Here is a 14,799-nt window from a genome sequence, read left to right as displayed (position 1 = left end):
ATATAAATCAGTGCCATTTGTCCACAGGATTTAATTTCCTGACACCGTATCATCGCAGGCTTGGAGAGATGGTGTCATCATGGCTTTAAGCACCTTGTTCCTATAACTTCATCCTGGTGTCTTACAGGCTTCAGGGAAAGATATCCCACACAGATTTACATGGCCTACATTTCCAATGTGGACTTCATACCTGAAACAGCTTTTGATGATCTGGGACTAAGTATAATATACTTACTGACAATGCAGAGACTATGTAGATACTGTATTTCCACTGGCTACTATGGCATTTAAACAGTGGAGACAAGACATATTTACACCCCATTAACAGTTTTCCACCATCCACATGAACACATTAGCTACACCCACCGCTATCAGGTGTTTTAGTGCACGGCTGAAAAAAAGTGACTTTGCCATTCTTTCATGATAATTCTATGTCTTCCATACATCCATTCTATTAATGCTAATTCTATATCTTCCACATTCATGAGATCTCACCAGTGAGGGGTCCACTTGGTCTGCCGAGGCGGAGGTAGGCAGGGTGGCGCTCTTCTGCCGGTCGATACTGCGGCTGCGCAGGGGTCCTCGCTGCACCGGGTGCAGGGGGCTGGCCGAGGCTGAGCGAGGACACAGGTGACACTCTGGTAAAGGACACAGTCATCGCAGCGCAGGGAAACCAGCCAATGGGAGCACGGGTACAAGCAGCCGAGTTGGGTGAGCAAAGCAGAGGCATGGAGAGAGAGAGAGAGAGAGATGGAGAAAAGAAAATAAAGAGTGGAAAGAGAAGAAGAGGATGGTTCGGGGTATAAGAGCACAAAACATGGCCTATTGTTAGATTACGCACTGGTAGCACACGGTTGGTTGTTGAAGCGTCGGGGCTAGGCTGGCAGTGGCAGGGCTGGAGGGGGGAGACGGAGAGAGGCATGGACAGACTGACATCCCCTGATTGGTTCCAAAGCTCTGGTGCTGCACAAAGCTGAACACATCCACACACCACGGCACTGAGCACACCGCCACAGCAAACTCTGAACACAGCACACACACAACCCACCACCATCACAAAAGCATCACACCAATCCACACCAATGCAGCACACGCCAACTATGCGTGCACACACTCTAGTCTAGAAACACTCCAAATGCTGGAGGACGTTAATGGCTAGTATTCATTAGTAAAATAAAAAAAAATCTGATCATTTCAGGCTTTCCAGCATTTCCTGTGTTTTAAAGACAGTGTTTTAGGGCTTAGCCTATTATACCAGTGCCACTATTCCTTCCATCTTGAATAAATCCAAATCAAAACAGTAGAATATGACAGAAGTCCTTCAGGGAGAATTCTGTACGCCAACCATCAGCTACACCATAGAGTATTCCAGTATATTTGGCTTACTTGGCTAGTCAATTTGTAACCCACATGGAGTAGCTAGCCTCTCTAAAAGGGTGCTAATGAGTAAACTTGAGTTAGTCTTTCATATAGAGAGCCAGTGTAAGCTGGTCTGTGGTTTGGGACTCAGGTCCTTACTACTGTAGCTGGGTGCTTGATGTGTCAGATTGGAGGATTAGCAGTGGTAATCCCGAAGCCCGGGGATCTCTCTCTTGCTCTCTCACCCTGCCAGTCCCAACTCCCAGATATGCTCTGTAATTCATCCTGACTGGTTACTGAATGAGCAGCAGTAGAGAGATAAAGGATTAGCTATTGAAATTAACGCTCCCTGTCCATAAACTGTCACTGGTGCTGATGCGTCATGTTTCTGGGGGCTATATTTCTGAGTGGGGAGGGAATCCATACCAGCTAACATGTCTCAATGGGTTGTCGATACGCACGACACAGCTGTCACATCAACACCTTGTTATGACACTGTGGCACATGGCAGGGCAGCCAGGCCACCCAACCATGTTCAACCAGCCATCTCAGAGCATGGAGCATATAGGGTTAATGGGTTCAGCTCAGGTAATGTGATCAGGGGGTTAAGTCCATTAGGTAAGCGGAGGAAGACCCTCTAGATAGGGATCAAATGACCCCTAAGTAGTATGGAAGACATCTCTTAGCTTCTACACTTTCTCAGCATATTAGATATTAACAAATAGCGTTCAAATCACTGATGTAGCATGTCAACGGAAGTCAATGACCTGGGCTGTTCTAATGGCAGTGGGTTGAACTAGCTTTAGGCCAAATGATTACGACCAGGTGAACTGAGTATTCTGTAACAGGTATTCCACAGGTGGTGTACTAATAGAGTTATAGAGTTATAACACAGGGATTGGAGCAGAAGCTCCTCAAGGCAAGTCCCCAGCTCCCTGGGATCATTACCAGTACACAAACACCACAACACTCATTCTCTCTCACGCAACCAGCACTGGGCCCACAGGAAAGCAGCTTAGTGCAAAGCCTCCCAGCATGGATCCTGTTCCACAGGGCTCCTTCCTCAGACACACCAGACCAGCTCCCAGCCAAGACTCTACTTTTTCTACACACACACACAATTGTGTCTGAGCTATGAGTGCATGTGAGCAGGTCCTGCGTGTGTGTGGGTGTGCGCCAATATACATATGTATGCACAATCTTGTGATCACGAGTGTACTTTTACAGTAAAAGAGGTTTTGTACCACTAAGCAAGCATGGCCCCTCAACATTGAATTGCAGCACTGTAGCCTTCAGCCACCACTGTACAACAACCACCACCAAAGACAACAAGAAAGGGACCACAGTTTGCTTCAAACTATTTGCCTAGCCAGCAGCAGTGGCCTGGGCTAGAGATATATTTCTATACATCTAGTGACATAATTTTATAGTTTTATAGCTATTAGCTAGTGATGTAATGGGGACAGGGGTGTAGATTTCGGGGTATTATCGTATACTGCAGCTGGTGATATAATGGAGGCCAGAAGCGGGGGGGAGATCACTGTGCGTTGCTGAGTCCTCACTCTCTACAGGGGGTCTCCTCTGTGGGGGTTACCTGGGTCGTCGCCTCCTTCGGCCGACAGGGCAGCGGTGCTCTTGCTCCTAGCTAGTGAGGCCTGGGTGGGGGTGAGCAGGCGACTGAGGAACCCTCTGTCCACGGGGCTCGCCAGGGGCTTGCGAGCTACACGGAACCCCCCAAAAATGAAGGAGCCAAAACAAGAAAAAGAATGAGGCGAGGGGGTTGGGGGGTCAACACAAAGAAAGAGGTGGAATGGGGTTTGGGGGGGGGGGGTCACCATGTGATTTCAATCAATCAATTTTCAATCAATTTTATTTTATATAGCCCTTCTTACATCAGCTAATATCTCGAAGTGCTGTACAGAAACCCAGCCTAAAACCCCAAACAGCTAGTAATGCAGGTGTAGAAGCAACTAGTAACAGGAGAGAATAAACATAAGAAACCAAGGCTGTGTCCCAATAGTCTTGAATGGCTTCCTTGTGGAAACCTAGTCCTAACATCCATTCCACCCAGTGGTCATGAGGAGAAGGAGACCAGGAAAGGAAGCCATGAAAAAGTATTGAGACAGACCCAGCATGATTATCGAGCAACTGAAGAGGACTACAAGTGAGGTACAATGAGATCAAATCAAGGTGTGTCCCTGGTGCAGAGGGGGTTCTGGGGGGTAAAAATGGTGTTAGTGAGCTCAGTCCAGACAGGAAAGGGGGTGTGCTATGGGGTGGATAGGGAGGGCAGGGAACATGGAGGTAAGGGCTCAACGTAAGAGTGCGCAAGTACTCTTAGATTTCTACTGTACAGACTTTGGTAGTGTTTTGTTTTGGAAATAACAAGAATTTAAAGTCTTAAATGGAAATTGCCAAACCAAGACAGTAATTCTAGGCCCTGCCCACTGTATTTTAATAGACAGTGGTGTACCGGTCACTTACACACGTTAGCAGGAGACCTTGAGCCTGACAGTAAAAACCAAGGGCTCTTGATCTCATGCAATGAAGGAATACAGTTACCCTTTGGTTCCATTGGAATCCCAGTATCCCAGTTACAAAGGTTGAAAAACAAAAACAGAAAGGTAAAAGTAATGGGCTGTAGGGATGTAGCTCAGTTGGTAGAGCATGGCGATTGCAACGCCAGGGTTGTGGGTTCGATTCCCACGGGGGGGCAGTATAAAAACAAAAACAAAAAACATTGTATGCACTCACTAAGAGCGTCTGCTAAATGACTAAAATGTAATGTAATGGGCTATAAGCGCGGTTTCCTTTTTGGCACTTTGGATTAAGGGACTTCCATCAAGGCCTCCTTCAGGCTCCCTGACAGAGAGTGGACATCTGTTTAAGACAGACTCATGTGGTTAGAGGCAGAGTGGGCCAGCCTCTTAAAGCATGGAGCCAGCCCTTTAAACTGTCAGTTGTGGGGCTCCAGACTGATTAGAGGACAGGGTCGGCCAGGGAACGTGGTTAGGAACGGTTGGGGATGGGAGAGTTGTCCCTGTCTAGTTAATGAAGGGATCCAGTTTTTAAGGACAGACATGGATGGCTCGTTGTGGGATTCTTCTAACTCAGCAAGAGATGTTCAAAGATGATGTTATTGACTCAAAATGAAAGGCTGAAGGATATTTGAACAGTGCATGGAGTCTCACAAAACATCACGTCACTGAGAAACAATTTGCCCTGTAAATTAGATATTGTAAATACAGTCACTTTGAACAACTACTTCAATACATATACAGTATGGTTGGATGGAGTGGAATATGGTTAACAACACATAGGCATACAGTTAGAGATACAACACAGTTAGTAGCAGTAGTACAGCATTTCAACAAGGAGAGTCAGTGGCCATGTCAGTGCTCTCTAGACCCTAGCTACAGTGGGATGGCACTGACACACACCGCGGGGCACGAGACCCCAAGTGTCAAATCCACTGCTTACATACGTCATCTGTATGGAAAACAACAAACCCACTGTGACCAACAAACAAAACATTGTGTTAGTCAGGAGCACAAAGGAGTTATTTCTGGTGTGTAGCAGCTCAGAGGAAAAAGACAGAGAGAGAGAGAGAGAGAGAGAGGTTAAGACAAGATTATCTGGAAGCGAAACACAGCGGGCGAGCAACAATACAGGAGGGATCTGTTAGAGAAAGACAAAGGAGTGGGGTGAGTTAGTGACATGAGGCACCAGAGAGAGCACCTGGTAGAGACCAGGGTTATACAGAGACACGGGAGTTCGGCGGCTGGTTAGAGGCTGTCGAGGGGCAGACAACTGTGTACGGTGTTGGCTGGAAAAGAGCACGTGTAGAGAGAGGGGCAAAGATTGGAGGAAAGGGGAGGAGGCTGGTTTGGACGTTTAGAAGCATTAGGTTGCTGCACTTCACAATCACTGCACCACAATAGTAGCTTGAACTGCCTAAACCTCCCCAGTTGGTGCATACAAATCACCGCTAGGAGCTGAATATTAGCAAACTGAGTTAGAAGACAAAATGTCGGAGGAGGAGATGCGTGCTTGTTATTACAAAAAGAGGAGGCTCGAGCGATGCAGACAAGGACGAGAATATAAAACATAAACTTGGTTCATGCTAGCCACCTTGGTCGTCCGTCGTCCCCTTATCAAGCTTGGAGGGGTTTTGTGTTTTGCCCCCCCCAGCTCGTGTCAGGGAGGAGCTTCTCTTCTTCAGGGAGGGTCCTACAGACAGGAGAGTGGAGTTACAGCCTATCAGGGACAGAGGGGGTGGGGCATGTTCTCATAAAGGTCCTCAAGAACCACATTAATTTAATGTAGTATTATTTTGTTCTCATTACAGTACAAATCAATTGGCCTTAAAAGTCCATGTTAGTGGACTGTGTGGCTAAATGGCACTGTATGGTCCATGTGAGTAGAAGGAACAAAGACATTGTACTGGTCATAATCTGATTACTGGCTCCATCTTGACAGAGGGCTACATGATGTCCAGCACCACAGTAGTGCATGGTGTTAGCCTGCATCTGTCAACTAATCAGTCCTAAGAAAACATTCATTTAGCTCTAAGAAACATGCAAAAAACTGAACACTTTCAAAGACTCTAGATCAATTATCTGAAAATCTCTATAGGCACTCGTTTACTGTGCTGAAAGAGGGCCTTCCCAGTGGGCACACACGGGTTGAATCAACGTTGTTTCCACGTTGAACCAACGTGGAACAGACGCTGAATTGACATCTTTGCCCAGTGGGTTGTAAGGAGCCTCAGAGCCACACCAGGCAATGGTTGATCAGACCTATTAGAGGGAGTGTGGAGCATGAGAAGGAGGGTTGTGTTGAACGTGGGCCTTAATATGCACCTGTCTGTTCCACCTGAAGCTTTTTCATGCCTTCCTTATTGGGCTGAGTGTATAGGTCGATTTTGTCGTTTCTAGGCAACCGGTTCAATGACGAACTCCTCACACGAGCACCTGAGAGACAACGAGTAGACACCCAGGGTGAAACAGTGACACAGCCATTTCTCTTTCCGTCTCCTTCACAATAACACAGTCATAGAAACATTGCTGTAGTTGGTCTTAACAATTTGTCCCAATTTGTCCCTTCCCATCATCCTACCAGAGGAAGGCACAAGGTTACAGGGATTGTTATTACAAAAGAAATGTGCCGACATTATCAGAATGTGTTTCTAACCCTGGTGAAAAAGGAAACAGGCTAGTGGAATTTGACACAGAGACAGGTTGAGAAGGCGTGAAATCAGCAATATCAGAGAGTGAGAGAAAGAGAGAGAGGACAAACAACATTGTGAGTATCTTGGCGATGGTGGAGGAAAAGGAAGCTGTGGAGAGAGAACGGTTAGACCTAGAATGATTGTGCTTCTCAGAGAGGTCAGAAACAATGCAATTCCCTGTGAATCAAACCAGGATGAATTGCATTAGCATTAGAAGGGAAGGTACAGTACAAAGACAACTGAAGAGGATAGAAGAGATCACAAATACATCATGGATGCTTTGGGGCAACTCCTTACGATTCTGTGACACTTCCCTGTGTCACAAAATGCACTACAAAATTGGAAGTGAACAGTAAATGGATGCAATGGAATCACAAGTTAATGCTGGGTTTATTATTGGTTGACGTCAGAGACAGCGAGCCACGGCATTGGTTTACCAGTCTCTTAATGTTCCGCTGATTGGCTTGTCACTCAGCTCCTGGACACGGGAAGGAGAGGGTCAACGCAGTGACAATAACAGTGACAGTGGGCTGAGACAGCGGCTGGGTGGAGGGTAGGATGGAATGCAGGAGGGAGGGAAGGGGACTTACTTTTGTCGGGAGAGTTGATGAGGGTGGCGGAGGAGGAGGACAGGCGCTTGTTGATGCCAGCCTCAGCCAGCTGTTTCAGGTTCATGGTGGAAGTGGAGCGCTTGTCAACTAAGGGGAGGAGGGAGAGATACACAGACAGGAAGAGAGGAGGGGGTTATACAGGAGGCTGACCACTGGGCGACTGGGATAGGGGGAAAGGACATAGAGGGAGGGGGAGGAGGACAGGGTTCTGCAGGGTCCTAATGACCTGCCTTTAACATTCAACACTCATTTAGTCTCAATTCTATACTACACCGGTGGGGTCCATGTTTAAAAGAAACATTGATCTCTAAGGCACTACTGAATATTGATATAATACATTTTGATAACAGAACATCAAGTAGCAGACCAAAGCCATTCCAGTTCATAGGCAGGCACTGCAGTTAGTGAAAAGAGTTGAAAATCCAGAAAACATCCAATGAATAGATAGCACAGGTGAACAGTCAAGAGAAAGTCAACATTAGTTGGCACATGCATTAAACAGTAAACAGCAGTGCTGCTCAGAGAGCTCAGTGCCTCCATGATGTGACACCTGACCTGGAAGTGCTTGAAAGTGAGTGAGAGTGAAAGAAGTCCACAGGATTCTGGGACAGAAGTAACAGTGAAGTTGCCCATACATGCTGATCTAAGGTCAGCCTTGCATTTCCCCCCCTAATGGTTAATGTTAGGATTGGGGGAGGGTAAGCTGATCCTAGACCTGTGCATACAAGCAACATCAACCCATCCCTGGGAGAACCAGGAAGATATTAGTGAGGCAGTGAGTGAGTAAGAGAAAGGCTGGTGGTTAACATAACAGTGCCAGTCCGTGCTGCTTTGCTGTGGGTACAGTACAGGTATCAACCAGTTCAACCTGCACCTTGTTGTGTCCTGGGGGGCTTTTCTGGAGACGCGGGGGAGATTACTATAGCTACTGGAGAGGAGGCGCCTGCGTCAGGGTCTTCTGTGGGGGACAGAGAGGCTCTCAGCGGGGAGACAGGAGCAGACACATACTGCCCACAGATGCAGAGAGAGAGGGAGGAGGAGGAACAGGGCTGGCTGACAACCATCAGTAGATTTCCATCTCTGACAGTCAGACCCCACAACACAGATGCTAGGAAACAAGCTCACATGATAAGACTCGGATGAGGCTCTTTGGGATCAGTCCACATAAGTGTCAAATGGCCTGATAACCTACATATTTTTGCCCTATAATATGAACATTGGTTTTATAAAGTATGGGCCGGATTCCCTTACACAGATTAAGCCTAATCCTGGACTAAAAAGCACTTTCAAATGGAGATTATCTTTGATTATACTTTATGTCCAGGACTAGGCTTAATCTGTGTCTAGGAAACAGCCCCTATATGATTCTAAATAATAAATGCTGTGTCTGAAAGAAAAACATCCTCTGAGATACAGTATGGCAGCTATGCCATCACTCACTGCACATTAAGAGTATGCTCCATTAAACTAAAAGGCATTCAGACTTCAAAAGAAAAACATAGAAAACGTTGAGAAACGTCGGTAAGCAAGCCATGGACATACACAGAACATATACCGAGGCCTATCAACATAACTCCAGCTGACAGCGAACCAATAACGAGCCAGTCGCTGTGAGGATGAGACAGCAAGTTTTACCGACCTGCGTTTTTCAGAGTCCGCTGTCAGACAAGCAGGAAACCGTAACTCCTTACACACATACTTGGAGTCCTATACACTTAGCAGTCCTATCCATATGGTATAGAGAGCAAAGTGGAATGGTGGAGGATTCCTTACCTGATCGGTTGTCTGATTCTGAGAGTCCTCCCCAGGACCACCTCTTCTGCCTCTGCTCCACTCTCTGGCTGCGCTCCAGGGTCCGCCGCATCACCGCCTCATAATGCTCCTGCAGCACACACACACAGAGAGAGAGAGAGAGAAGGGGAGAGATAGACAGAGGAGGAAAGGGGAAGAGAGCAAGAGAGAGAGAGAGAGAGAGAGGGGAGAGTGGAGGAATGCAAAGTCATTCACATGACAAAGTAATACTCTTGGTCTCCGGAACCCAAATAAACAGGGTAAAACGGATAATGGTACAAAAATGACAATATGAGCCTATGTACCAGAATGATGTGAGTCGGTAACTCGAAGAGAAATGCCATTTTCAGTCTGACAATAACAGTTCACTACAATATGAACATAGTGAAACGGTAGGGGGTGATGACAACGTTAGATAATGTGATATTAGATAGATTAAGCCAAATTGTCTGCTCTACTTTGAAGCAAAGATTAATATCCCTGTAATATGTTTTAAATGATTCAGTCTTTCATATTGAATACCAACACTACAATGTTCTGGGGCGGTAGAGTTGCATTTGTCTGCTTAGCAGTGGTGCAAAGCAACAGGCCACTAGTGCCAATCTGGCTGGAATAAGAACACTGAGGGAATGAGTTTCCTGCAGCAGACATCCATGAAAAGCTCAAACAGGATATGGTTTCATTCATAACACTGTAACAAATATGCATTCTTTCCTGAAGTTGTTCACTCATGAACTAACCGAGACATAGCATTAACTCTGTCAATTAGGCTACACCATAAAATACCATGAACCTGATCAGTGAAAGTAGTCAACTTCGTGATAGGTGCACATCTGATTAGTCACTGCAATTAATCCGTCCCAATTCAAATAGATAATTTTTGCTTACTATGGATATCGGCATAATCCAGTTCAGTGTACACATTTACACCATTCCCAAGCCATTGGCTACAAAAGTAGTCCACAAAATAAGAGCTGTATCTGTAGCGCCGCCCTGGTGTTGAGGAGGACCCCAGGGACCCGTACCTTCTCTTCCTCCTGTTTCTGCTTCCTTTTTTCCTCCACAGCTGACCGTCTCTGCTCCTCCTTCCTGCGCTGCTCGTCCAGCTTCTTCTGCCGCTCCTCCATCTGACGCTCCACCTGCAGCTTGGCCTTACGCTCTCGCTCCAGGATCTGAGAGTCCTTCGCAGCTGGATAGGTGTGTGTGTGTGTGTGTTTAGGTGTGGCAAGCGTGTGTGCAGTGTAAAGAGAAAAAGCAAGGGAAAACACATGGGTTTGTTTACTTTGTGACCAGCCCAGAGGTCAAAATCATCACCCCATTAAATCTCCACTACACTATATAGAAGGCATTTTCTGTCTCAACAGGAAAGCCCTCTGAGGACTTGTAATGTGTGCACTTGTGTATGTTGCAAATCCAATGAGTAGATAGGGAATGAAACGGTCAGAGACTGGGCCCATTAAAGAAAATGGTGTACAGGCCTGACTCCTGAGACCTTAGCTAATAGCTAGTAGAATGTTGCTGGATTATGACCAACCCATAGAAATGGACCCACAATTCAGACTGAGCTCTTACCTTGCTGCCTATCGGCCTCCTCTCGTCTCTCTTTTGCCACTCGAAGCCGGTCGTCTATCCTTAGTGCAGCACCATCAATGACTGCATGCACACAGAGACGCACATAAGTGTGTACACACACATACGCAGTGGAAACAGTGTGGACATGGGTAGTGAATCGGTGGTGGATTATGATGTGCTGCAGGGTCACTGGGAGTTAATCAACTGACAGGCAGATGTGCTCATCATGAATGACATTAATGCCCTTTGAGACATCTTATTACTGCAACAGTTGTCAGCACTGTTTATGCGGCATTAAGCCACAATGACATGGCGGTGTGACGTGTGAGTGATAAGTGTCACATTAGACGAGGGGGATTATAACCCAGGTAACAGACAGTGAGATGTGTAGTCAAAAGCCTGTATGAGATAAGGAATATAATATATAAGCATGTGGCTACTCGGCAATTAATGACAGGTGGGCCTAATTTATGACTACTGAGGCATTGTCATGGTTACCATGTGGTTAAAAACATAAAACATTAGCTAAGACTCCACATTGGAACTCTGGCAGAGGCTATGGGAGAGACATACGAGTCGTTCTGGTGGTGGGTGTGTATACGTTTGTGTAGGCCTAGGCTATACGTATGCATAATATATGCATGTCCCCTGTTTGTTTGTAAGTGACACTGTGTGTGTTTATGCAGAAGCAGCAGGCTGGGGCTGTTTTGTTACCTGGCCGGGGAGACTTAGCTGCTGCGGTGTTGGGTGGTGTGTTTACTGTTGCTGGGGATGCAGGTCCTGGGCTGTGCCCTGCTAAGCTGCGCCGCTCCTCTGCCTGCGCCTGCGCAGTTGCAGCTGGAGGCACGCGCACACACAAAGAGACACAGAGAGAGAGAGAGAGAGAGAGAGAGAGAGAGAGAGAGAGAGAGAGAGAGAGAGAGAGAGAGAGAGAGAGAGAGAGAGAGAGAGAGAGAGAGAGAGAGAGAGAGAGAGAGAGAGAGAGAGAGAGAGAGAGAGAGAGAGAGAGAGAGAGAGAGAGAGAGAGAGAGAGAGAGAGAGAGAGAGAGAGAGAGAGAGAGAGAGAGAGAGAGAGAGAGAGAGAGAGAGAGAGAGAGAGAGAGAGAGAGAGAGAGAGAGAGAGAGAGAGAGAGAGAGAGAGAGAGAGAGAGAGAGAGAGAGAGAGAGAGAGAGAGAGAGAGAGAGAGAGAGAGAGAGAGAGAGAGAGAGAGAGAGAGAGAGAGAGAGAGAGAGAGAGAGAGAGAGAGAGAGAGAGAGAGAGAGAGAGAGAGAGAGAGAGAGAGAGAGAGAGAGAGAGAGAGAGAGAGAGAGAGAGAGAGAGAGAGAGAGAGAAGAGAGAGAGAGAGAGAGAGAGAGAGAGAGAGAGAGAGAGAGAGAGAGAGAGAGAGAGAGAGAGAGAGAGAGAGAGAGAGAGAGAGAGAGAGAGAGAGAGAGAGAGAGAGAGAGAGAGAGAGAGAGAGAGAGAGAGAGAGAGAGAGAGAGAGAGAGAGAGAGAGAGAGAGAGAGAGAGAGAGAGAGAGAGAGAGAGAGAGAGAGAGAGAGAGAGAGAGAGAGAGAGAGAGAGAGAGAGAGAGAGAGAGAGAGAGAGAGAGAGAGAGAGAGAGAGAGAGAGAGAGAGAGAGAGAGAGAGAGAGAGAGAGAGAGAGAGAGAGAGAGAGAGAGAGAGAGAGAGAGAGAGAGAGAGAGAGAGAGAGAGAGAGAGAGAGAGAGAGAGAGAGAGAGAGAGAGAGAGAGAGAGAGAGAGAGAGAGAGAGAGAGAGAGAGAGAGAGAGAGAGAGAGAGAGAGAGAGAGAGAGAGAGAGAGAGAGAGAGAGAGAGAGAGAGAGAGAGAGAGAGAGAGAGAGAGAGAGAGAGACAGAGAGAGAGAGACAGAGAGAGACAGAGAGAGAGAGAGAGAGAGAGAGAGAGACAGAGAGAAAGTCAGTTCACGCTGTCTAGAATAACATGATGAAATGTCTAATGAAATTAAAATGCTTTTGGAATAACGAGCTGCTGAGCAGTCTAGGGCAGGTGGTTCTCTGTGCTTTGTTTGTCATCCATAGGAATGCATGTTCTAGAGAGATCCAGAGGATTTAAAACTACAGAACAAGCCAGCTATTCAGCCTCCAGCCTGCCCCTGCCCCCCACCACCTCTCATCAACGGTCAGCCAGGCTGCAGTCCACTTGGGCATCTGTTACACTGTGGCACACTTGAAACGCCCAGTTCCCAGCATTCGAGTGCCCACCCTATAAAGACATCCCTCACGGATTTTAAAGGATCAGATGAGGAAAACTTTAGTGTAAGGGTAAGGTGTTGGTTTCAGACTGGGCAAATGACTCAAAAACATTGAGGCCTAGACCTCCATAAGGCACATCAGAGAGCCCCCCTCAGCATGGCCAAAATGGCTCCATTCAAAGTTGTAACCTATTGCTATAGGGGCCTCCCTATATTAAGCCTATCACGGCAGCCAAGGCACTAGGCCGGCAGGCGGGAAAAGAGGAGGGGGGATGGAGAGAGGGAGGGAGGAAGGAAGTGGAGAGGACGTGATCAACATCTCTCCGAGCCCTGGTAGCAGCCCTTTTGTCCCCAGTATGTGAAAATTGTGTGTGTGTGTGTGTGTGTGTGTCAAGGAGCATTGTGAGACTGCTGACAGAGGGGTCGTCATGTGATAGCACTCTGGCTGCTGATCAAACTCAAACCAATAGTCTGAAATAGTCCTGACTCCTGTCCTTCATGACCGCCACTGATAGGTGGAAGGACTTGTTGGAATTTTCAACTGCTGATTCGGTGATGCTCTATCTTGTTAGATCAGAGATTGTGAAGGGAAGAATACAGGAAAGGAGACAGCAAAATATTCCCTTTCAGACTGTTGGATAACAAAGTCAACACAAAACCTGTCCTCTCAGTGCCTTTATGATGTCACATCCAAACAATAATGTTAAGGCGACAGAAAGGAACCATAAGCCCTACTTCTCACAGCACCTCTGCCTCTCCCTACTTGTCTGCATTGAGACAGTAGGTGACAATAGGGGAGTGGTGGTGACGATGGCTCTCCTTACAAGAAGTGACCCTGACTGTGCTCTGACAGTACACTGTGTTCACTGCCATGCTTTGTTTCATACTGTTTTCTACTGAGTGGGATGACTGGGAGTGGGAGTGCATATTACAGGAAAGCTCATATACAGAGCAAGAGAATCTGCAGGAGAAAAACTCAGCCGGATATGAACACAAAACAAAGGCAGGTTATCAGTGAGTGGAAACTCAATCAGGAACATAAAGTGGACTATAGAAGAGGACTATGTTACAGCTCTCTAGCATTACATTAGCCCAGGGTTCCCCAACTGGAGGCCCACGGTCCAAATTTGGCCCGCAGGTGGTTTTATTTGGCCCCCCATGTTTTCTGAGCAAAAAATTATAATAAGTTGTTTATTTTCATTGCTGGACATAATCAACTGTAAAAACACCAGGAAATCAGCTCCAAGTGATTTTGATTTAAGAAATCTGTTCCTAAGTATTCCCACGCATGATAGAGAGACACGGTGATCGTATACAAATATAAGCAAGGCTTGAAATGATTATGTTTTATTCAAACATTATATCCGTTTGGACTTCTTGTGGTCAATTTACAGTCTACCTTCCGGCCCCCCACCATCCGCGCAAGAAGAAAAAAATGAGTCTAGTTGATGATCCCTGCATTAGCCCATATCAGTGTGGATCTGGAGAGAAAACCTCAATGACAGACAATGGCCCTCAAGGTTCAATATTCCTCCACTCCCAATATAACTGGAATAGATGTGCATCTTTAGCCATTGGCCTTTACAGAGCAGATCAATAGGTCGTCAAAACTAACACGACAAACAAACAAAGCTGCAGCAATATCTCAGTCTTCAACGAAACAGCAGGGCTTTAAAAATTTTTTTGCCACTTAAGCCCCGTTTCCACTGCCACTTAAAATTAGGGCCAAATTCGAGCTGGCTTGAATGGAATTCTCAAATTCGAGCTGGGTCGAGGGAAACCTGGGCTAGCGCCGCCCAGTTTCACAACTGGTGCCAGATCGATTAGAATTCAGGCTGGTGATGCCTTTACTATGCAACCACCAAACTGATCACTGCTGGATGCTGACAACGTTTAGCTAGCTCGTCTGGGCTTGTTGCTGTTAGCTAGCACATAGACAAGCAGTACTGCATTAGTCAGACATGACACAAACTACCACCATAACTGGATCCGTCATTCATTTTTTGTACTACACAAACTTT

At 46.7% G+C, this 14,799-nt stretch overlaps 1 protein-coding gene across 13 annotated transcripts in view; it reads right to left on the bottom strand.

The window, feature by feature from the left end:
• Positions 1-14,799, bottom strand: part of LOC121543180 (ensconsin) — a 44,184-nt gene that overhangs the window by 18,728 nt on the left and 10,657 nt on the right. The window contains exons 2-11 of one of the 13 annotated variants that reach the window (XM_041852891.2): positions 11,278-11,400; positions 10,564-10,644; positions 10,017-10,180; positions 8,974-9,082; positions 8,075-8,158; positions 7,180-7,287; positions 6,222-6,332; positions 5,491-5,589; positions 2,954-3,079; positions 496-638 (exon numbers count right to left, since the gene is read on the bottom strand). In XM_041852891.2, the coding sequence (XP_041708825.2) occupies positions 496-638; positions 2,954-3,079; positions 5,491-5,589; positions 6,222-6,332; positions 7,180-7,287; positions 8,075-8,158; positions 8,974-9,082; positions 10,017-10,180; positions 10,564-10,644; positions 11,278-11,400 (1,148 nt within the window). The remainder of the gene's footprint in view (positions 1-495; positions 639-2,953; positions 3,080-5,490; positions 5,590-6,221; positions 6,333-7,179; positions 7,288-8,074; positions 8,159-8,973; positions 9,083-10,016; positions 10,181-10,563; positions 10,645-11,277; positions 11,401-14,799) is intronic. The other 12 variants (XM_041852907.2, XM_041852898.2, XM_041852943.2 and 9 more) reach the window with 12 other exon arrangements.

The sequence above is a fragment of the Coregonus clupeaformis genome, chromosome 3 (genome assembly GCF_020615455.1).
Source record: "Coregonus clupeaformis isolate EN_2021a chromosome 3, ASM2061545v1, whole genome shotgun sequence".
NCBI classification, from domain to species: domain Eukaryota; kingdom Metazoa; phylum Chordata; class Actinopteri; order Salmoniformes; family Salmonidae; genus Coregonus; species Coregonus clupeaformis.
This window is presented reverse-complemented; position numbering and strand designations above follow the sequence as displayed.